The sequence below is a fragment of the Oreochromis niloticus genome, linkage group LG17 (assembly GCF_001858045.2).
Source record: "Oreochromis niloticus isolate F11D_XX linkage group LG17, O_niloticus_UMD_NMBU, whole genome shotgun sequence".
NCBI lineage: Eukaryota > Metazoa > Chordata > Actinopteri > Cichliformes > Cichlidae > Oreochromis > Oreochromis niloticus.
This window is the reverse complement of record NC_031981.2, coordinates 2,132,050-2,156,475: the sequence shown is the minus strand read 5'-3', so window position 1 is coordinate 2,156,475 and position 24,426 is coordinate 2,132,050. Positions and strand designations below refer to the sequence as shown.

The 24,426-nt window shown below is 42.1% G+C and overlaps 2 protein-coding genes across 5 annotated transcripts in view; one reads left to right on the top strand and one right to left on the bottom strand.

Annotated features, from left to right (window-relative positions):
• Positions 1-8,491, bottom strand: part of adamts10 (ADAM metallopeptidase with thrombospondin type 1 motif, 10) — a 51,988-nt gene extending 43,497 nt beyond the window's left edge. Inside the window, exons 1-3 of one of the 3 annotated variants that reach the window (XM_025899577.1) lie at positions 8,404-8,491; positions 7,690-7,796; positions 377-765 (exon numbers count right to left, since the gene is read on the bottom strand). In XM_025899577.1, the coding sequence (XP_025755362.1) occupies positions 377-479 (103 nt within the window). In that variant the 5' untranslated portion in view covers positions 480-765; positions 7,690-7,796; positions 8,404-8,491. Of the gene's footprint in view, positions 1-376; positions 766-5,838; positions 6,002-7,689; positions 7,797-8,403 lie in introns of those variants that run through there. The other 2 variants (XM_025899578.1, XM_003445056.5) reach the window with 2 other exon arrangements.
• Positions 8,492-9,614: 1,123 nt separating this feature from the next.
• zap70 (zeta chain of T cell receptor associated protein kinase 70) lies at positions 9,615-23,626 on the top strand. Of its 2 annotated transcripts, none has more exons than XM_003445128.5 (13): positions 9,615-9,766; positions 15,000-15,465; positions 17,075-17,235; positions 17,338-17,476; positions 17,562-17,646; positions 17,791-17,810; positions 17,894-17,933; positions 18,298-18,487; positions 18,595-18,801; positions 21,248-21,440; positions 21,838-21,978; positions 22,062-22,174; positions 22,918-23,626. In XM_003445128.5, the coding sequence occupies exons 2-13, from the start codon at positions 15,061-15,063 to the stop codon at positions 23,048-23,050; spliced, it is 1,827 nt and encodes a 608-aa protein (XP_003445176.1). In that variant the 5' UTR covers positions 9,615-9,766; positions 15,000-15,060; the 3' UTR covers positions 23,051-23,626. The 2 variants fall into 2 exon arrangements, with proteins under 2 accessions (XP_003445176.1, XP_005451920.1); XM_005451863.4 differs by lacking the exon at positions 9,615-9,766 and adding an exon at positions 14,574-14,728.
• Positions 23,627-24,426: the final 800 nt, after the last annotated feature.

Genomic DNA, 24,426 nt, shown 5'->3' with positions numbered 1-24,426 from the left:
ATCTGAAGCAGGTCAAATACAAAAGATAGGCGTTGTACAAACACTGTATATGTGTATAAGTCTGATTATGAAGGTGGATACTTTTTAACCCTAAATGAGATGATCATTTAGAAATTCAACATCATTTTGTAACAGCGAATCTTTAAACTAACAATTGAAACAATAAAAGCATTTGGATCTTTTTTTTATTTTACTGAGCCCATAAATTTGGAATTCAAGGTAATTTACGATATCATAGGAATCCTTTGGGTAACCAGAGGAGTCGCCCCCTGCTGGCCCGTAGAGAGAATGCAGGTTTCATGGCTTTACTTTTTAGAAACAAAACCAGAGGTGAGGCCACATCCATCTTTTATATACAGGCTATGATTTGTCTCACCTTGTGACTCAGCAAACTCATCTTTGTGACCTCCTGCGACCTGGGTGGCAACCATGACGACAATGAAAGTGCAGACCAGACCAGTCCTCCATAGCATCTCCATGGTTACTACAGTAGTTGCTATAGTAACAAAATTCAGTGCAGTGGTCCCCGTGCCTCTGTTCCAACATGTCTCCTGCCCTCTCGGATGCCCCGTTGCCTAGCAGAGGGACAGCTCAGCGCTCTGCTGGGCCATGGCTGCAAAAGATCTGAGAGCCAGCAGCGTCTTCAGCGTTTCATCAGCAAGAGGTGATGGACCCTGAAGAAGTCCTCACAGAAGTGGAAAACACCTAGACGGGTTTCTCAAGGGGCTCAGCAGCAGTGGTGGCTTCACACTCCTCTCCGTTTCCCTGCAGAAGAGAAGCTGTTTAGTGACTGCAGGAGGAAGGCCAGGAAAGGGTTTGAAAGGGTGGGGAAAGACAAATTTAGGCTCAAAGACGAAGGAGGAACAAGGGAGACACAGTAAAACACAGACAGAGGGAGAGCATGAGATCCCAATGACCCATGCAGTTCCCAGTCTAACAAGGCAAATCTACCCAGTTCATATTCAAGGACTGCCCAGTCCTCCATTGTTCCTTGTGATAATCAATCTTGGCTTTAGCGAGGGTAAGTACCCAGTCTTTCACTCTGGTGACCAGTGATAACAATAGGTCCCAACCTGGGGCCTCTGAGGACCCACACTTTAAGCTGCCTGGCCACCGGAAAGTGTTCAAACACAAAGGAGGCCATTGATCTCGTAGAAAGCTGTGCTTGGTGCCCAAACGGGGCTTGGAGTGGGTATTATGTCAGAGGGTCTGAGGGTAAAATGAGCCAATTTGAGAGACGCAGCAGGTTGCCATCACCGCTACCCTGCCTGACTCTGCAACCTGCATGCCTGAGCGACCCACTGGCTGGCTGTCCAGCTTACTAACTGGCCAACGTGCTGTGTAGCAGACTGATGGTGTGAGTGCCTATACATCAACCAGTGCTGATATTTGGAGCACAACACGGACAGATAATATCGTTTTTTTCTGAATCTGAGTCTCCTAGTTTAAGATAATAAATGAATAAATAATAAAAATACAGGCGTAACAATAAGACTTCAAAAACAAACATTCACATTTGATGATTTCTTGCTTCACCCCCCAACTGGTCGTGGCAGACGAACGCCCCTCCCTGAGCCTGGTTCTGTCTGAGGTTTCTTCCTGTTAAAAGGGAGTTTTTCCTTCCTACTGTTGCAAAGTGATGCTCATAGGGGGTCGTTTGAACGCTGGGGTTTTCTCCCACTTGCTGTAGGGTACTGTGAGGCAACTGCTGTTATGATCTGGTGCTATATTGATACAGTTGTAAAAGTTTTAACTGGACTGGTTTGAGGCGCGCTGTAAACCAGAGGAACTAAAGAGATTTCATTGTGAAAACCCGGTGCCTACATTTCCCACAGTGCAACTTGACCACCAGGTGCATAGTAGGCACATAGTAGCAGCCCACATTTCTTTAGATTGTAGACTTCAGCTTCAGCCAAAGCTGACAAAAGACGTAATGCTAGTGTTTCATGTGGCCTGTGCACAGCAGTGGTACTTAACAAGGCTTAAACCTTTAATTACAGCAAATGAAAGAGGGCACAACAGGAAATAAAGGACATGATTTGCACAGTAGTGAACAAAGCCAGTTCTGAGTCAGCAGATGACAGTTAGTGTTTTACCCTGACAGATGTGACCATATGAACAGAAAGCCTTTAAGACCGTATGGAGGTAAAAGTTCAGCATCACAAATTTCTTTCTTTTTTCGTTCTTTTCCACACCACTAATTTAGCTGTCTAGTGCTATAAATAATCCTCAAGCTCTTTTTATTTTTTTTGTGTGCTTTGAGACAAACATGGAGCAAGATTATAATAACAATGGAAAAACGACTTCCTCATCCACACACAGTACCCATTACAAAAACAAGACCGGAGCCAGGAATCGGCAGTCACAGTTTCATGGGTGCCCTTCTCTCTTTGGACTTGAGTTTCCTGGCTACATATTGCAGTGTCAGCTAAAAACCCAGCCCTATCCTCCAGTAAAGTCTGCCCACCCAGCTTTACTCTTGTCCCAGCCCTGCTACCCTCCCTCCCTCAGAGCTGTCTGGGGAGAGAAGAGCGAGTGGAGACGCCGCACTGGCCCAGATGGCTGGCGGCTAACCAACTGCAGCCAAAGGTAATCGGAGGCAGATGGGAAACCTTTTGGTGACGAGAGCAGGGGGAACAAGTTGCCTCCTGCAAAAAAAAAGAAAAGGAGAAGGGAAAAAAAGCCAAGTGCAGAATCTGAAGGGAATGAGAGAGGGAAAGAGAGGGGAGTGTAAGCTATTCAAGCCAGCTGGGAGAGCCATTCTTGAGTGTTAATACTCTAAACTGAGTGTGGAGGAGATGAAAGGGCCCCTAATGTGCCTCTTGCTTAATTTCACACAGCGACGGGCAGGTACAGTTAAAAACTAAAAAGAAAGAAAGAAAGCTTGCTTTAAAAACAATGAGGGGTCTTTGTGCTGTTGCAACTTCCCTCATATATGGAACAACTAAAAGTCTTCCTCCCCTCCCTCCCTCCGGCTTTCTCCCAGTCATTTCCTGCGCGAGCCAAGCTCCCTTTCCATTTTCATTACTTGTTTCTGCACCCGCTCTCGATTTATTGTGGGGTTATTAAACTTGGAGCTTGATATCAAGTGCTTTTCATTACCACTACATCTCCTCTTGTTTACTTAAGCCAGAGAAAAAGAGGAGAGATAGGACACCCCTTACACCCCCTACAGACACACACACACACACACACACACACACACACACACACACCAGTGCTATTCAAGTAAAGCTGCTTAGAAAGATTTGTGGACAGGCTTCACACACACCACAACACGCATGCACTGCCTCGCACACAGCTCTTCTGGTAAATTATTGCTACTCTGGAAATGTGGCTAAATTAAGAGAGAGCTGTCTTGCAGAGGTGACGGCGTTGTACATCTTCCCTGGTCTGTTGTGCAAAGCTTTCCCTCTGGGCTGTATCACTTTTACGAAATAAAAAGCGTATGTTTGTCAGCAGGCCAAGACAGGCCAGGCCAAGGCGAGCGGGCGCGCACACGGACTCTCCGGGGTCTGGGTTTTGCTTGGATGGATATCGAGCGTATAGCTCTACAATCGCAGCCAAAAAAAGAAAAAGAAAAAGAAAAGGAAAGGAAGGGGGGGGGCACACAGCTTCCAGGGCTATCAGAGCTTTGCAGAGGAGAAAAGAAAGGGGTCGTTGTTACCAAGAGAGAAAAGAGTTGGAGCGCACGGGATAATTAGGTGGGAATTTAAGGGTGGGCCAAATACTCAAGTGTAATCAAGTCAGTGGACCCTGAGGCACATTGACACGTCACTTCTGTTTTTTTATAATCTGATCATCTACTGAACACTGACTGGTGCTTTTTATAACTGTGTTGTAAAAGGATGGATATTCCTTTTTTCATACTGCAGCCTAACTATGCTGTCCTTGTCTTTAACTGCTGCCAGGGAGAGTGCAGCTATCCGAAAACTAGCACACTAATCAAAGCCATATGACCGGTCTGTGTCGACGGCACAGATGCTAAGTGTCCCTCAGCTCAGCTTCAAGTCTAGGACAGCACCCCCACCCCCAGCACCACCACTGCCACTACTCTCTCTCTCTATATATATATAGTCTCCACTTTGATCAGCAGAGAGCACACGAATCAGCTTTAGGTTGAGTTTATTATTTCACAGAACTGCACACCACAGTTTCTCTGTCCAAATAAGACCGTGAGGGATCAAATGGCTCACATCAGACGTGTCCGTCTGCCTCAGCATCAGCTGTTCACTCCTTGAATTAAAAAAAAAAATAAGTCATGATCATCACCAACATGAAAGCCTGGACAGGTGACAGAGAGGGCGGAATAATATCTCAGATTAAAATCTCTGGTAAAAATAAATAAATAAATAAGACAGAAGAAGGAGAAAAGGGCAGGCATTCCTTTCTCAGTTTCCCCAAATAAACAGTGTGCAGATGAAAAGTGGGAACATAAACAGGCCGGAGAACCTCGGATGTGCTCCCCTCACTGAAAATGTGCCTCTCTAAGTCTAAAACAATATTTAGTGAGAGAGAGAGAGCTGACTCGACACGGAGTGAGTGAACCAGCACAGCACAGATGGCAGAGGAGGCTTTTCTCTTTCTGTCTTTTATCTGGTTTGGGACTGACAACAATCCAAAAAACACCAAAAATATTCATTACGAGAGGCAAAGCCTACATTTGCTGGAATCTTAAATGTTCATCGTTAAAAATGATTGTCAGAGCTGAACTGACAGGTAAGCGTCTGTCAGTTCAGCTCTGCAATAAAGAAAAAAATGAATAAAAAAATTGAAAAAATGTGCAGGTTACAGAAAAGCTGTGCAGTACTGGGAGGCACGGACCTGACCAGGACAAATAAAGCAAATTTGCTGTCCTAATAGAGGCAGCAGCCAATTTCATGTTACTATGAAGTTGAATGAGTGCTACGAAAAAAGGAGAAGGAGGAGATTCAAGGAGAAAAGCAACACGTGTGGATGTGAAGAAAAGGAGAAGTGTGCGTAATCTGGTTGGTGGTAAAACTACAAATACACGTTGCGATTTTTTTATGGGAGCAAAATAAAAAAAAAACCTGAAACTGTATCTGTGTGTGCTAAAGAATATTTATGCATAATAATAACAATGCTAAAAATGTTGCATGGTGATCAGGAAACCTGCACATTTCTAAAACAGCTCATCTGTCATTCGTGCTGTTTGGACTTGCATGTGCTGATATGTCACACAGCCAATTATTCCACATCTGTGTCTCTAAAACTGTGCTCGCCCCTCTGTTTATCATAATGTTACATATAGTCTAAATATAGTAAACTAGGAACAGTCTAAATGTTTCCCGTGATAACAGTTTAGCAACTTTAGAAACGGGCTGCAGATTTAGTGCGCTTTGGAGCAACTGCGAGTAGCGCCCCCAGCAGGCGAACGACACAGCGCCACCATTCACCAGGTACCTGATGTCTGCTGACAGCCACATCATCCCTCCAGCAACACGCAGACGCAAACACAGACACACAAACACAGACGCACACTGTCTTGTCATCAGCTAACAAGGAGATCCCAGCCGTAATAAGTAGGAACTCCGAAGAAGAAGAGAAGCAACTTACGGACTTGAGGTTTTAGAAATAGTACAAATCCCCTAAGACAGCATGAGGCTTACGTCCGCAGAGGTGCACCTAATGATCTCATGACAGCAAGAGCCTCACTAAATATGGGCGACATGCAGAGTTTCTGCAGGAATATTTCTGCAGGAAGAAGCGGACAAGAGCTTAGAAGAGCCAGCATCATGCCAAGGCAGTGCCTTCTTTTTCTTCCAGAGCTGTGCATGAAAAAGACGAGAGAGAGTGGAGCCGAGCTCGGTGACCTACCTTCCCGTGTCCCCGTGCAGAAGTTTCCGATGAGAGTCTGTCCTCAGCAGCCGAGCGGAGAAGAGAGGAGAGGAGGCGGTGCCGGCGGGAGACTGAGGAGACTCAACTTCTTCCACTTCCACAAGCGGAGAGAAGGAGTCTGGTGTCAATTTCCCCCGTGGTAAAAATAGAAACGTCCGGGAACAAAAATTTCAAAATAAAGTTTGTCTTTGCAGGACTCCACAGTTGGCAAGGGCTCGATGAGAAATAAAGAGCTATGGCCAAGATAGTTAATGTTGGTCTAAGACCTTTACGCAACTTTATATCACGCACACCTGGAACCCGTGATGCGGTGAACACTGTGCATAAAAAAATGTGGTTGGTCAGTTTGTGTTTTCTTCGCATGACAGACTTGACACTGAGTCCAGTAAAACAACTTAAATAGTGGCTCAAGCTTGAACTGTTTTAGGAGAAGAAGAAGAAGAAGAAGAAGGCGTCTAGTCCTTTTCACTGAGCATGCTGTTTGGCTGTTTTCACAACGGAAATCCTATAAAAATGTTTTAAATAAATAAATAAATCCAGCAGATCACACCAGTTCGTGGAAATCTGGCACTGCTCAGCTCGATATAAAAAGAAGTCTGATAGGTCTAAGCTCAAATAAATCCTATTTTTTGCAAGTTCTTTTGCGCCACAATCTAACTTTGAGCTCTCTGAAAAGCATAACTCGATTAGGAGCGTGTGCTTTCCACACTTTCAAGGAGCTCTTGTTGTGGTGACTTTTAAGAGGTCAGTCTTGGGGCGAATTACCCACACCTGCTTTTGGGTTCAACCTGGTCATCAGTTCTACAACTTCAGTCTGAATTCGACCAAATTAAACTGCCTTATTGCTCCGATTAGGACATGGCCGAAACTTCCCACCGGTAAAATGCATGCTTTTATTTTGTAGGAAAACATTTTCCTCTCTGGTTTCGTTTTGTCTGTTTTTGCAGGACTGGATTCAGCGGGATCCTGCTGACTCGGTGCCAGATCTGAAACTCCAAAGAAGCAGCTGCAGCCGCTGCAGAGGTGGGGGTTGAGTGTGTGTGGGGTTTGCTATCCCTGCTGTTGGTTTGGTACTGTGGGTATTGCACAGGTGCTGGAGTGGAGAGTAGATGTCTGTTATGTCATGATGGCAATTCTCCCTCAACACAGTATCCTACACCACATAAAAGACAGAGAAATGTTCTGTAATTTAGACGTGTACATGTGTCTATAAGTGTAGTCTCTATGCGCAAGTTTGGGCTTAAATTGTAAGAAATAAATGTGTGAAATTACAGAAAAAGTGCTCTAGGTCATTGCCCAGACTGTCCTGTAATTATAAAAAACAGAAGGTTTTTGTTAATTCACAGAAAATATCCTGGGGATTTTTTTTTTTCTTTGGACCTATTGTGAAAAACAGAAATTTCTAGAGTTGATGGTTAAAAAAAAAAAGTTACATTTCGGTCATTTAGTTGTTTAGTCATAAGTTAATTACTTTAGTAAATGGGTTTGGGGTCTTTATCAGTAGGAAATGCTGTAAAACCTATAAAAATACAGCTAAAAGACCAAAATTTATGCCCTCATTCACTTGTTCCAAAGTCATCTAGAGGGCCGGATTGGAGTCTTTGCCGGCTCGATTCTGGCCCTTGGGCCTTATGTTTGAGACCCTGTAAAATTATTTTTGACATTTAGAGCAAAAACAAACAAAACTTTCGGACTTTTTCTCGAGGAGATATATTTCAAAATAAAAACATAGACTTTCACAAATACTGGAAACAGAACGACCACCCTGGCTCTGAGTAAAGTTTAAACCCAACAAACCAACATGTTATAGCTGTAAAAACCATGGCTTACCCTTTGAGGCGGAGCCTGTTTCTTGGCTGGGAGCACAGCCTTCCAGAAGTCTCTAGCAGGTACCTTGGTTGCCTAGCAACCACTCACAGCGAAAACCTCAAAGCTTCCTGTAAAATATAAAATTAACACTTTTACACGTTTAAACAAACACATTTTTTTACATGCGTAGAAATTAAACAAAGAATGGAACATGGATGTGCTTTTGGATGTTACACCAGCTTCATATTTCCCTCCCTCTAGTCTTTTTGCTGCTAAGATACAACGCTTTGAAAAAGTATTTGCCCCCTTCCTGATTTCTTTCTCTCCTTTTTTGGTATATTTGTCATGCTTACATGTTTCACATTGTCAAACTAACTGTAATATTAGACAAAAATAACCAGAGTAAATACAAAACAAATACTCCAACCCTACCCGCCTGTACGTGAAAAGTCATCGCCCCCTAAATCTCACAGCTGGAAGAACTGCAGTCAAGTGTTTGTGATAACTGACAATGAGTCTTTTACATCATTGTGGAGGAATTCTTCGCCAAATCTTCTTTGTAGAATTGTTTGAATTCAGCCACATTGGAGGATTTTCAAACACAAAAAGCTAATTTAAGGTCATGCCAACACATATCAATCGCATTTGAGTCCGGACTTTGACTAGGCCTCTCCAAAACCTCTTTTGTTTTAGTCATTCAGAGGTAAACTTGTTGATGTGTTTCGGATCACTGACCTGCTGCATAACCCGAGTGATGGCTGGACATCCTCCTTCAGGTAGACAGCAGAATTCAGGTTCCATCAATTACAGCAAGTCATCCTGAAGCAGCAAAGCAACCCGAGACCATCACACTAGCACAACCACCCCAAAAACTGCTTTTTGTATTTACTCTGGTTACTTTTGTCTATTGTTACAATTTATTTAAGTGTCACAAATGTGCCAAAAAACTAAGAAATCAGGAAGGGGGCAAATACTTTTTCTCAGCAACTTTTACCTAGCTGTGACTTAACCTTTTAACCTTTAATGCATTTTTTAATTTTAACAATTCATCTAAAAGACTATCAATATAAAATGTTTTTATATATTGTAAACATATACACACAAACATATGTATGTTCATTTTGGCCAGCTGTCTTTTCTGCTGTCTCCACTCTTTATATTTAAATCCTATCAATTCATCCTACAGTGCCAGCTGACTGCAAGTGTTCAGCTGTCATGTGAGAATGTGAAATGCAAAAACAGACAAACAGACAGAGCATTGCGCCGTAAACAAGGGGAAACTCATGATGGTCAAATGTCATCTATCTACAGGTGCTGAAAAATAGGTCAGCGCCTCCTTGTCAAACCACCACTTACTATTGTACAGCTTTTGCATGGCCGACTTTGTATAAATAAATAGGATGATTGCAACATGAAGTGAAGACTGCTTGCAAGAACGAGGCCATCATTTTAATAATTAGCCATCCTTAGATGTAGGTTTAGGGCAAAAGGTGCAAAAGCCTACTCAGACCACCGCGAGCATGAAGCGGCGAACGGTCGGTGACTAACACCAGCCTGAGGCAGTTAGGCTGATGGTGGTGCAGAAGTGTGGAAGACAAAGAAGATCAAGTATGCAAATTTTTGACCTTTAAGATGTAAGATGTTGGTTCTTTTAATCTATGGACAGAGGAAGGCTATCTCTTTGTTTATGGGCTAAGTAAGTGCATCCTGACTCGAGTTCAACCAGCAGACCAAATCGTTTTCATCTCAAAAGCAAAAAAGAGCAACTCCCCAATAATGCTGCTTTATTCTTTTAATATTAATTCACTATGTATTGCATATTCAGACACGGCACTGTACAGATTGTAATGCATCAGCTGGGATTTAACTTAACTGAGAGACTCACTGGTGACAGTCAAACTGAAATCAGCCCTCTACGCATGCCATTTGCCGTTTTGCCTGTGTGTGGGTTTGTGTGTGTGTGTGTGAGTGAGTGTGTGTCATTGTCTCTAAACCCTCGCTTCTTCACAGCACCTTACATTTCTGTCAGATCAACAGATATATCTTTGCCTCTGAAGCAACAACACCGCTCTGCGTCTGCCTGGAACAACAGTGCTCTGTAAGTAGGTTTTATATCTGATTATGTACCAATAGACCGTGTCGTATTGGTTAAACTGGTTAGTTACACTTATGTATATACTTGTGTCTTGTGTGGAAAAACACAACAGCCCGGTAAGGTGGGTGAAACTATGACTACCTGAAGTCTGAGCCTGAGAAGTTGTTGTAATCCAGTTTTACAGACTTGACAAAGAACTGCAGAGGATTTTGAACTCGATGTGCTCGAGAATTTACATATTTGAGTAAACGTTGATTTAAAAGCAACATTAGCCCGCGAAACACGTGAAAATGTAGTTTAGCTATTCATTTACAAAGTTTTTGATGGGTTCAGTCCACCATGATCTAATCGATCAGTTAAATCTGATTCCAACTCAGGTTTATTTTCTATTCACAATTGTGTCTAAACAGTAAAAAAAAAATGAGAATAAAAGAGTGCGTGCACCGCAGTCGGCCGCAGCATTGTTGCTCTGGCTCAGAAAAGCAGTCATTACATGCTCAAAACATAAATAGCTGCTTTCATTGCGACTTGGAATAGAAAACCCCCCCAAAAATGGTGTAGGTTTTAAGACACCCAAGAGGTCCGTGTGTGTGTCTGTGTTCCCTTGTAACTGTTCTTAAAATGACTGGATGTATTTTTGGTGGTGCACTGAGGCATATTTGCGACATGTGTCGGCCACAGTCGGGCAGAATCGGTTTGGACGAGCAGAAGCTGAATTTTTACGTGCAGAACGGGCTCTGTTTAATTCACAGTGTGATATTCAGAGTTTTAGCATGTTTTATTTTTAGATAAAGGCACGGTTGACACAAACGCTCACTATAGTGAACAGAAATCAAAGTAGAGTAATTGTTAAGAGGAATAAAAATCTCTCTTTGAATGCTAGTGAATCATACCCGAGGTAGGCCTGAACAGTTAATTTGACTTAGTCACATCTTGTCAGGTTATTTTCCAGGTGCTGTACAGACTTTGGAAAACATAAAGCAGATAACAGGATCTAACAACAACTTTTTTCCACTGATTCAGGAAATAATGATTCACTTTGGGGCATTTGGGCTCCTGATTTCAGATGCACTTTCTTATCCAACTCCACCTACACGCTTCGAGCGCTCGCTCAAACAGTTTTGTTGGAAAAATAATTTCATGCGTGACAGTTAAAGGGCACATTGTCTGTTTTGAGGTGCCTACACAGTCTCGCGCATTGATGTATGTACGGAGGAATGCTTCGAGTTACACAGCCATGAGCTAACTTCCTGATATCACAAAGAAAATAATCATGACCTAAAAACTCTAAATAGTTATCACTGGTATGCTCTTGATTTAATATCAATGGGTAATCTACAGAAAACAACGAGAGGCACATCGAATCTCTGAGCTCATGCTGGTGCGTTCGTGCGTGAGAAGGACCAAGACTGTTCTGGTGATTTGCTTTTTGTCATGTTGTTCTCAGCAGCCAGTTAAGCAGCTATTTGACTGATCGCTATTTACACCAAGCACGTTTCTGCGTCGGGTTTCCCCACTTCAACACTGATGTGACTGTGCCCACATATTAATAATATTTCTGCTGTTTAAATGAGCCGAGGAGGAGTTTACACTCAGTAACCCAAATATTACACAAATGGTTTATTTTTCTAAAATGTGTAGCTATACTTGGTTACCACGCTTCAGACTGAAACATCTAAGAAAAATATTGTGAAGAATAACAGTGACTGTGATGACGCGCTGGCTTTTCTGTGCAATAAATGATCATTTTCTAGATTTTCTGTGGGCCAGAAGCCACTGGTTCATCTTACAGGTGTGTTGTGACAGCTGGGCCACACAAGGCTTGGGGTGACAGATGTCAAGCTTGTCTCTTGAGTATTAGGCCAGATCTAGCTTACGTAGCATTTGCTAGCGAGCCATAAGTAGCCCTGCTATCTGGGCCCAGAGGCCACGATGGGGTTGACTTTTTAAAAAATAAATTTTTTAAATATCTCAGCAAAAACTGTTTAAAAAAATTAAAGTCCTCTTCACTTTTGTCAACGACGTCACCATCTTCTTCCTCGTTTAGTTCTTCCTTCACATTAGCACATGTTAGCCCGCTAACACGCTAAAGTAAAAAAAAGTTGAGGACTGTAAACGCTAAACATGAGCACGTAATGCTGTCAGCTCTAAACGCTGCTCTGCCTTTATGTCGAATGTGTTTCCGCTGCTAATGCTTACGCTTCCTAATTGTGGTTTACTTGAATAAACACTTGACGCTTGCACTGAGGTCGCCTTTAAAAGCTCGACCTTGTCGCTTTTATCCGAGCGCAAATGGTTTGAAGATGTCAAAGTATTAAAAGTATTCGCATAGTCTGTCGAAGCTCGTGCGTCCGAGCGCATAATGTTGTGGCAGGTTAGCCATTGTTGAGAGAGAAATGGCGAACCTGCCGGAAAGATCATAATGGCCGCTGTGTTTGGTTTCGCTCCGTCACAAAACAACCCCCATTATCACTGCCATCTAAAACGATAACCTGGAGCTGCGAGTCTGCCGAGAACAGACAAGTTTGACCAAATGACAAACACAATCAGGTTTTTGCTTCCTATTTAATTGCATTTATTCTCACGCCAGAAAACATCCTCTTGTTTTGTGGAAAACGAGCGCTCAGGCCTCGAGATCTTGTGTCGAGTCCTCGGCTTGCTGAAAACAGAGTGACTCATAGGACTCTTTTTTTTCCACCACTCACTGGGTCAATCACTATCTGCTTACTCTGCAACACTCTTGTACCAAAGTATTCTTTGCACATCAGAGGGATTTATACACTGCATGCAAACAGTTTCTGTGTGTTAGTCCCGGGCGCTGCATGAAAGACACCCGCAACAGTGTGGGTTCAAAGCTTGGCTCAGGAACCGTGCCATGTGTCGCCTCATCTCCCGCCAGTCTTTGTTTTTGTTAAATAAAAAGAGGGAGGGCGGAGAAAAAAAGGAAGAAAGCACCAAACTCTGAGTTTATAAAGAGCACACGCAGCGCCGGGACTTGGCTTCTGCTGTTGTTGGACGTTTTAATGTTTTGTTGGAAAGCCGTCAGTGTTTTGGTTAGTTTGGTCGTAAATTACAGCAGCATGGCTAATATGCTTGTCACGGTCTGTTAAAGGGGGTTTGTTATTAAATTCACTTTCCCTTTCAGTTTGCTCAAGTAATATCACAGAAGTTGATCATAAATTTTGAGCTGATGTATCACCACGCTACCCACTTAAACGCCCCACAGTGTATGGGGAATTTAAATGGGAAAAAGAATAGAGTCACTTGCATCCATTTATAGGATTTTTACAGGAGTAGACCTCCTTTCTCAACACATACACACACAAGATGCAAGCCATTTATTGTTTATCTATAAAATACCAGAAAGTGCTTACATGGAGCTCAAGTTGATGCTTTTAAATTGCCTATTTGGCTCTTAAAGCACTGTAAAATAAAAATAATTAGATGTACATTAATTTAAAACAGTGCAATAAGCAAATTTGCACACTTAATTTAAGCAGAATGGGGTGGGGGTGGGGGGGGGATGCTTATTTTAGCTTTAAAGTCAAATGACAGCAAAATTTCTGCATTAAAAATAAAAATAAACTCTATATTAACAAGTTATTCCCATGTGTTGAGATCGGATTAGGTGGTGCAGAAGTTGGATAAATGTATGAACAGTTAGTCTCCATTTGTTTGACCATTAGAAAAATCAGTTTTCCATTTGGTGCACATCCATACCGATTAAAATAAACACCTTTTAGGCGCAGATCATGAAGCGCTCCAGCATTGCTGCTCGTGTGTAGGCGACATCCATTTGTCCACACTGTAAGGTCTGGTCTTTGTTGTGGCGTTTTGGAGGTCATGCTACAGTAAAACCTGGTTTCTTGTGGCAGTCGTATGTTGGTGTTTGGTTGTCCACTGTTGATGTGGGAAGCAGCTCAGGTATATAGCCAGGAAGCTGAGGTTTTGCACTTTTTATTTCACATAGTGTTTAAAAACATGTTATATGCTACAGGGTAAGAAGTTTCCCAGTTAAATTACAGTAAAGTAGATTTGCCAGCTTTTATTTTACAGCATACCTTTGGTAATCCACACCTCCTGTTTTACTATAATTAACCTTATGGCACATGCTGTGTATGTCAGGTTTTAGGTTTCTGTTATAATTTCATCATTATAAAAACTACACTCTTTTGTGAGGGGGTTAAGTTTTCACTGATATCAAGAAATGAAACTGATGGACACATAGTGAAAATAACACAAAGACAATCACGTATCAGTTTGCAGCCGCTTTGTTTAAATGAGCTTCTCGTCTTTTTTTACTCCCTAATCGAAGAAGAACTCAGGAGAACAGCCTGGCTGAGCTCCGGCGTGTCTTCAGTGCCATGAAATCTCGATCTTTCTCTTCATTTCTGATCATTTCCTTTCTGGGTTTTCTGAGCTGATGCGTGTGACGTCTTGTGATCGCTGTCGATTTCCCTCTTTATCTCAAACATCTTCTGCTTGTTGTCGCGTAACCGTTCCACGCTGCAGTCGAAACCCTTTTGATTTTAAAGTTATCCTTACTCCCATTTACAATAAAGTCAACCGAGTACCAGCGCTTCGCATCGCGCACACACTGGTTACAGTAACGATACTTTGATCTCCTTATTTTTCTTGTATTGTTTTTTCCATAAAAGGAAAAAACAATGAGTTTTAAAGCAGAGGGAATGTTCTGTAACCGTACAGCACCTGTTCAACGGAAGAGCGACACGCTGGAGAAAGGAGGCTGTGAGGGCGGACTGCGACTTCCTGTTGTGGCTTGTGTCATCACTTTGTTAACCTGCAAACTTTATGCAGTCTCAAAGTGTGGGTGCCTCATGCTAAGTGTCGCATCCCCACATATGTCTCCTCACTTGTACGTGTCGGGCTCACGGTCCTGAGAAGCACAGCTCTGTGGGGTTTGTTGTAGATCCTAGTGTAACACAGCTGGGAAGGGAAGAGAAGGTGAGGTTATCCAGGGCGGTTCTGTGTGTGTGTTTTGGGGCTTTTTTTGTTGCTTTTTCTAGCACTGATTTTAGTGTTGTCCATTTTTAAGCTGTATTTCCACCAACTTGTATTTGTAATTTGGTAAATTAGAAAGTTGCATTGATCTGGCTGTGAGTGGAGGAGGTAGAAACTAAAAAGGTCAAGCGGTCAGAGGTGGCAAATTTGTTTAAATCTGTGGTCAATTTTCTCAAAGAAATGTCCCCCCCTCACCCCCTTTCTGTCCCTCTAGTTTCTCTCCACTTATTACAGCCAGGACTTCAAGGCCAGGTCAACTTCTACCAGGTCTCACCATGTCCATCGACCCTGCGGCCGAGCTGCCTTTCTTCTATGGTAGCATCAGTCGCTCGGAGGCCGAGCAGCACCTGAAGCTGGCCGGGATGTCCGACGGCCTCTTCTTGCTGCGACAGTGTCTCCGCAGTCTGGGGGGCTACGTCTTGTCTATCGTGTGGAACCTGGACTTCCACCATTACTCCGTAGAGAAACAGCTCAATGGGACTTACTGCATCACAGGAGGGAAGCCTCACTGTGGCCCTGCAGAGCTCTGTGAGTTTTACAGCAAAGACTCCGACGGCCTGGTGTGCCTCCTGAAGAAGCCGTGTCTACGTTCCCCAGATACGCCGATCCGGCAAGGCGTGTTTGACAGTCTGAGAGAAAACATGCTGAGGGAGTACGTGAAGCAAACCTGGAATCTGGAGGTGAGCCGGGTGTCGGGTACTGCTGAAGAGTTTAGAAAAAGAAAATAACCATGTAGGGAAGAGTTTTGAGCTACTTGTACTTTACCTGAGCATTTTGGAGACTGAAAAATTCATTTTTTTTTAGCTATAATTACTTTTCTGTGATATTGAATATGTTTAAATGTCTTCCTATCAAGCTACAGTTGTTTTTTTTACAAAAATTAACCATGCAAATGTGCTGACTTCTGCTGGAGATAGTTTTGATGTCTGCATCCAGCCTGCTGTACAGTGCAGTCAACGTGATCTCTTCAGTCTTTATATTTTTCGCCCTTATCGCAAATAAACCAAATAGAAAATCTGTTGATGGGTGAAAAAATTCTACAAAATTAAAAATTTGCGTGATCTGATAAATGTTTTCGCCTGTAAGCAAAATTTGCCATATTGTTTTTCTGTGGTTATTTGATAGCAGCTGCACAGATAAAACTTTCCACTGCTGTATTGACATGCAGGTATCTTTTAAAAAGTACACGTATGTCTGAGAAACCTTCACATTTAATGAACCATTATTTTTAAAAAAAACAACATCAGGCGGCTTATCAAAAATCAGTAATCTTACCAACATGTGTCAGTTTTTCCACATCAGTCAGTGAATGTCGTTACAAAGAAACAAAGTGAAACAAAGCGTTCAATGTTAAAGATCAGTGGTGTGGCAGGCCAGGTCACATCTTTGCTGGTAGACTTTAAAACTTGTGACGGTCCAGACCTCGGACTCGAACAACCCCTCCCTTCTTAATGGCTCTCTACATATACAACAAGAATTTTGAAATTGTGACCTTGTTCTCTGCAACTTTTTAGACATTGAAAAGTCATTTTGTGGGTTAGGGTTAGGTAGGCCCTGATCGGGCGCTAACTTGGGGAAAGGTCTTGCCTGCAAGCCGTATGTTTGACAGCTTTCCCTCAGAGTCTGGTTTAACTGACATTTCTGAAGCGACTTTTTTGGTGGAGTGTGGGAAACCTTGCCCACACACAATCTCTCCAAACCTTTCCTCAAGTAGGAACACAGGTAGGAGCTCTCAGTTCCTCTGAGGGTTCCTGTCCCTTGGGGAAAGTAGTTGCACTAACAAGCTATAGTTCTTAGAAATGAGACCCAAAAGTATGAGACAGAAGGTAGAAGCTAAAGTAAAGAGCTAAGCTCACTGGGGAATAGGAACAAAGCGAGCAGGTAGCTGGAAAGAAAAGGCAGGCCAGGTGGGAGTACGAGGGTCTGAGATGACAGCACTGAAAGAATTAGTCAACAAGACTAAAGCTAAAAAGAGCATTTTCACTTGTGCCTCCTCCAGTAACCTGTCACATAAAAGATCAGTATCTTTTTGACACCGGTGATACAACTGAAGAGCCAAACTAGCTCCACGTCAATGCAGAATTGGCCTGCAGCTCGAGTGTCATAACGTTCCCTCTCTGAGCTTCACATGCACCACCTTCCACCGCATTTGACACCCAGCGTGAGCAAATTCAGAAACACCAGCAAGCTGCGATGCAGTCCTCCCCATAATTTCAGATAAAAAGTCATTATTGCAAAACATGGAGATAACACACGCGCCTTCTGAATGTGCTCATTTTTCCGGTTCAGGGCGAAGCCATGGAGCAGGCCATCATCAGTCAAGCTCCTCAGCTCGAGAAGCTGATCGCAACTACAGCCCATGAGAAAATGCATTGGTACCATGGCAAAATCTCCCGCCATGAGGGTGAGAGGCGGCTTTACTCGGGAGCACAACCGGACGGCAAGTTTCTGTAAGTTTTTGCTTCTTTTTAAAAAAGCCTGCTGTGCTCGTTTGTTGGGTAAAGATTTATCGTCAAGGGTTTAAGTGCATTTATGTGTGTTTTGTTCCTCAGAATCAGAGACAGAGAGGAGTCTGGTACATACGCTCTCTCCATGATGTACGGGAAAACAGTGTACCACTATCAGATCCTCCAGGACAAGTCGGGGAAATTCTCTATGCCCGAGGGAACAAAGTTTGACACAATCTGGCAGGTCGGTCCTCAAGCTCTTTTTTTGTCTTTTTCTTTATCTGTGTGTCGTTTTTCTGGCTTAAACTAAACTTATTCTCAATGTTCAGCTGGTGGAGTATCTGAAGATGAAACCTGATGGCCTTGTAACCGTTCTCGGAGAGACGTGTGTTAACGGCAAAGCTGCTGTTGGAAGTACTGACCAATCTTTCCTTTTTTTAATCATATGTCAACCTGAATTTGCAGTTTATATTGTGGTTTATTCATAATATGAATAATATAATACACTATGTCCTTTTTGATTCTATTCACTAATGAAATTCTCCTGTAATATTTCAGAGACACCCAGTCTTCCCAGTGTAAGTAGACGGTGCATCCCGCCCTGTTCAAATCAGCACATGTCTTCATCCGGTAAGATTTATTTCTTTGTCATTCCTTTCAGAGGCCACGCGGCGCCAATGGATACACACCGCCACCTCAAGGTCAGTAGCCAGCAGTGCAAACACACAGGCAGCATTTACCATAAGTCAAACTGTGATGGCTGTTCCTGCAAGGATGCTTTCAAATAAAAAACTCACAATTATATAATCAGTCGTTGAAGGAAGACTGAAATCTGACAGATTATAACTGCATGTGAAGCGACGTGTTTAAGGGTTGTGAGTTAAAAAATGTAATTCCTCAGTAACAGTGTCCAGTTAATATATCACTGGGTAATTAATTAAGTGCATCATGTTTTAGACTCTGATACGTGATTTTGAATGTAAAACCTTCAAGTTTGAAATGTTTTGCACACTATATCTACAAACAATTACATGCAATTTATTGTGTGCAATTCGTACTTTGCAGCTCCTACACCGGCCCCAAAGACCGAAGACCGTGACCTTCTGCCCATGGACTGCAATGGATTCAACCCGTATCACAACCCCAATGATATCAAGAGGTTCAACATCCAGAGGTCCGACCTGCTGATGGACGAGGTGGAGCTCGGCTCTGGGAACTTTGGCTGTGTCAAGAAGGGAGTCCTCAAAACCGAATCGTGAGGAGCCGAACATTTTAGAAACAGACGCTGAGTCGTATGTACCGTGCAGTGTGCGTACACCGTGCGTCTACTGATGTCGCTGCCTGTGTTTTGTTTGGATTCAGGGGTCAGATAGATGTGGCCGTCAAGGTGCTGAAGAACGAAAACGAGAAGCTGGTGAAGGAGGAGATGATGAGGGAGGCAGAGATCATGCACCAGCTGAGTAACCCGTTCATCGTCCGCATGCTTGGCCTTTGCAACGCTGACTGTCTTATGCTGGTCATGGAGATGGCTTCTGCCGGACCGCTGAACAAATTCCTTTCCTCCAAAAAGTAAGTTCATCTTTAACTTGGAACATTTTTGTAGATACGCTCAAAAAAAGTTGACTTATCATTTATTTATTTATTTATTTATTGGTAAACTCTGTTTTTTCTTTGAGTCCGTTTCTTAGGAGTTATCTTAACCTGTAGCACAGTTGGATGGAGCCACTTGACATAACTTTTAAATAAAAGTATTAATATTTTTTATTTTATTTATTTATTAGTTATATATTTATTTTATATATTTTATATATTCCTTCAATGTTTTACATTCATTGTACATAATTTTTTAAAGTAAATCCAAAAAACACAGTATTTTGTTGAAATAACACAAATGACTCAAGTAAACTTAAAAAAACATTTGTTTAGTGAATAAAAATTACAAGGATTTTTAAAAAATCAACAATAGTGAGATTTCAGTTTTAGGAGAGCAACTAGGAGATTGATTAATGTCTGATTTACATATTTTTATATTTAAAAAATCAACATCTTACTATAATGATCATAGCATATGTATACATATGTATATATTCCTTTACTACTCTTACATGTGCAAATAAATCTGGATGAAATTCATGATATAAACATAATAGGGCACGAGGATTATCCACATCTATAGAGCTGTGGGAATTATTTTTCATGACACTCAGATCCTTACAAATCCTATATAGCGTGTGTAGAATCAGATTACATGTATGATACATGTACACCATTGTTTTGCTAAACCCTTTTAGTGCTGTGGGACTTGAGATAACTGAAACATGTGTATCTGTAAATAAGTGTTTGTTGAGCAGTGACACTGATAGTGTCCATATATGATTATTTTCTCACATACAATGAATATGAAGCTAACAAAGACGAAGAAGGAAACATATAGGTACTTATTATTCATCTATTGGTGTTTATGAACAGCCGTGTTTACGCTCTGACTTTACAAAAATCAAAGTCAATTTACATACATGTCAATGTTTTAATACATGAGTGATGTGAACAGCTCCCACAGACAAACACTGCCCCAGGATGGGATTTTGCTAATCACCAAACAGGGCTGTGGTTTAGGGTCAGTTAGTTTCATGCATAGAAATCTTTCAGCTGTAACAAGGATCAAAACATATGTCAGTGTGAATAATCTTACTTTATCTCAAAGAACTCAGATCTTCTAGGTGGTAAATAGTAAACAGAGTAGTGCTACTATAACTCCTTTGTATTCAAGGTGAGCCCTCAAAGTGCGTCCTAGTACAAGTCTGTACTTCTCAGGTGGATTCTGATAAATCGCTGACACTGCAGAAGTCCTTGCCATGACATGCTGATGAGGAATGAATCAGACAATCTATTACATCCAAGACATTTCTGATCTTTATGAGCCCGTTCTCTTTTCCTGTGGCAGCTCCATGTATTCTCAGAACTGTCACGATACGGCAGAATAAATACAGGACAACAAAAGTGAACATACGCTTTCTTACATCATAATTTTATAGGAGAACAGGCAAGACTGTCTGTATGGACAGCAGCGCCTCTCGAAGGGCAGAAGCTGGAACATGTGGATGTGATTTTACATGTCCTTAGGTTATGTGTTTGCTTTAGTGCCAGGATAACATTTTAATAGCCACCTTCACTCTTTCCAATACTTAAGTAAAGCAAACAGCAAACTATAACTCAAGTCCAGTCAATAGAGAAAGTAGAGATAGATAACAGAGCAGGGGAATGACACACAAAACCTTGTCCAGCTGAGAGTCATCCTAGGTGAGGTGTTTTGGGCATGTCCTCCCAGGTGAAGGCCCTGGGGGAGAGCCAGGGCAGAGCTCACATTTTGCAAACACCTCGGTATTTCCCCTGAACATCTGGATGAGGCGTTTCAGCTCAGACTGTTGCCCCCATGACTCAGAGCTGGAAAAGCAGAAAATGGAGAGATGGATGATTCCAAAACTCCAAATACGTCTTAAGGCAGGGGTAGAGGAACTCCTGCAGGTTTTAGATGTGTCCTTGATCCAACACAGCTGATTTAAATGGCTAAATGACCTCCTCGACATGTCTCGAAGTTCTGCAGAGGCCTGGTGATGAAGTAATCATGTGATTCAGGTGTGTTGACCCAGGGTGAGATCTAAAACCTGCAGGACACCGGCCCTCGAGGCCTGGAGTTCGACACCCCTGTCTTAAAGACTCAAACTTAGGATGGTTCATTTTTCAGGCTGGTTCATTTGAAGGGTTTCTGGATACTTAAAACTTCAATAATATTCAGTGTTTTGTTGTATCAAAAGGAACTGGACAAAAAAAATCTGAAATATTTATGGAGTTTTGTGTCATCATCATCCATCGTCTGTCCATCTATTTACTTCTGCTTTTCCAGTCCCGGGTCGGGGGTGCAGCTGGAGCCCATCTCAGCTGTCTTAGGAAAACACTACATTTGTGTACTAAAAATATCATAATGCTTCTTTTCTCTGGACGTTTGTCCTCACAGGGATACTGTGTCGGTGGAGAACATTGTGAACCTGATGCACCAGGTGTCGATGGGCATGAAGTATCTGGAGGAGAAGAACTTTGTGCACAGAGATTTAGCAGCTCGCAACGTCCTGCTGGTCAATCAGCAGTTCGCCAAAATCAGTGACTTTGGGCTCTCCAAGGCCCTGGGAGCAGATGACAACTACTACAAAGTACGCATGATTTTTGGTCACTTCTTTTTAATACTGTTGTATCGCAAGACAAAGTTGCATGAATACAGAGTGATTAGAGAGTCAGGTGTGGGGCTTATCAGTGAGTGCAAACAGAGAGTGTGTCTTAGATGGATTGCCCTTGTGGGAGTTGCTGACCTCACAATGTGCAAACAGTAATTAGCTCTTATTGACAAAAATGTGTCAGGTGCTCTGTTTGAACTAAACACTCAATTGATTTCCATTTTACTGATTTACCGACCCATATCTGGAGTGGATGTAGTTATCAGAAAGCCCCAGCAATCCTTCACTCCAAGGCCCTAAATACCATCGCCGATGTTTGCTTGCGTTGGCCGAGTCCTTGGCGCGCTTCTTACCGTCATAAATGTTGTGTTCACAGGCTCGTACTGCAGGTAAATGGCCGCTCAAGTGGTACGCACCAGAATGTATACTCTTCCACAAATTCTCCAGCAAAAGCGACGTGTGGAGTTTTGGCGTCACCATGTGGGAGGCGTTCTCCTACGGAGGGAAACCCTACAAGGTAAGATAGATGACTGCAGAAGGTTATCAAAGCATGACTTGATCCTAGAGCTCACGCTGCCTGTGTTTGAATTTTTTCTCCAGAAAATGAAAGGACCCGACGTGATCCGCTTCATTGAGAACGGGAACCGCATGGATTGTCCGGCGGCGTGTCCGGAGCGAGTATATACACTGATGAAAGAGTGCTGGACATACAAGTGAGAAACCGATCGAGTCTTGTGCATGCGTTATACAAGAGAGGCATAAACAGAGGCTGTATGTATGTACAAGAAAACAACAATCCAGTCCAAACGTCACTTGCCTCAGAGTTCATGATTCCACAATAAGAAACAAACTGGGAAAGAAATTCAAAATCCGAACTCAAATCCTACTGAGATGCTTGAGCACACCGTTAATGCTCAAACCCACCAGTGTGGCTGAATTAAAACAATACTGCAGAGACGAGTGGGTAAAAAAAACTCATTGCCAGTTATCACAAACGTTAGATTGCAGTTCTTGCTGCCAAGAGTGGCACAACTAGTTATTAGCTTTAGGGGGCAATTATTCTTTCACGCAGGGTCGGGTAGGTTTGGAGCTTTTTTTCCCGAATAAAGTAAACGTATTTAAATCGTTTAAAAACTGCATTTTGTATTTACTCTTGTTGTCTTTGTCTAAAAAGACAAAGATAAAATTAGTTTGATGACCTGAAACATAGGAGGAGGGCAAACACTTTTTCACAGCGGTGTATTTAATGACTTATCTAGCTTTCATACATCAGGCATGGCTGCTGTGACCTAACGGCATTATATTCCTCCGTCGTTCCCTCGTAAATGAAAACAATTTCCTATTTAATATTTGTTTTTTAACGTCAGATTAAGCTAGCAATGCATTCTCTTAAAATCCTGTGACTTCCATTTATCACAGTCTCCTCTCTCTGCTCCTCCCCTCTCCTCTCTCACAGACACGAGGACCGTCCCGACTTCAAGAAGGTCGAGGAGGCCATGAGGAGTTATCATTACTCCATATCCGGCAAGACCAAGCCTGAGGAAGGCGCAGCCGCCGCCGCCGCCGCCGCACCTGAGCCTACCAAGTAGACAGAAAAAAGGCACATTCTGTCCCAGCGCTGCACAAAGCGTCCTTTCAACCGGCCATTAAACAACCAAAACAAAGAGTGTTTTATGAACTGTGCACAGTGACCAGCTTTGACCGCAGAAGCGACGCAGCTAAACAGGCAATAAATGTGCATTTGTAAATCGGACTTCAGTGTGTCAGCCGTGCAAGGAAGCTCTCTGTCTGCCGTGGTTTGAATGTTAAGTGTCGTAATACTGCTGAACACAACTAATTTTATATTCTGCTACTGTAATCGAACCATGTGTTCAAGTCTGCGTCTTTGTCCGCCTCCACCTAAAAGCATTTTTATTGTTTTTAGCCTAATAAACTAGAAACAAACTAATTATGTGAGTGAAAAATGTGGATTAACTTATCATAAATCTGCTGATATGACTGAATTCATTCTTAAGTGCTGTGTGATTTTTTTTCATTTTTTTTTCTTGGAGCTGCAACTTTAGTCTGACATTATAAGTCTTAATTGTTCTTTTCCAGATGTTCCAGATGTTCCAAAACCATAAAAATAAAAATCTGTAACTTTATCACAGATGTAGCGGGAAAACTACGGGCCTCCATTCGACTGATTTTCTGCCATATGTCTCATAAAAACAATCATAACATAAAATACATTACAATTACAGACATTTACATTAATATCAACAAAATGCTCCATAAAAACATCAGCATTTGGTTACATTTCACTGGAAGGCATAAATGACCTTTGGGCATGAGAAGCATGCACACTTTCTTATAAATACTCCGAACATGTATGAGCAGAGCTCCACATCTGCATTTTTAATTAAAAGAAACCTTAAAAATGAGGGAAAAGTCTAATATGAGACTTTTTTAAGACTTTAGGTTTAAAACTGTACTCTGTCTTTAAATGTGTGTTTTTGTTAAATAGTTTTTTTTTTCTCTGATGTTTCAATTCCAGTAATTTAAACGTCACACGCGGCGATTTATTAGGAAAGTAACAAACTGAGGTTAGTCATGTTGGCCCCAAACTGTATCAGAGGAAGTACTTCTGACCCGTCAGGCCACACTAGACGGTTCAAGGAAGTCGATGAAGCAGTTTTCAAAATAATAGTAGGTTTTCACAAAATAAACCCTATGACCCCCTCACGTGCATGCTGTGTGTATAAATAGATTATATGATCTGTTCCCAGAAATCTACATTTATTATATATTTAATATTTTTCATGAAGAATTTATGTATTGCTAATTTCCAGCCCTTGTCCCTTGTTGGGTTTTTACATCCATAATGCATAAAACAGATTTACACAATTCAATAGTCTTTGAATATATATAGAAAGACACTATATATTATACACTGTAATTTAAGAAAAAGCAAATGATTTAAACA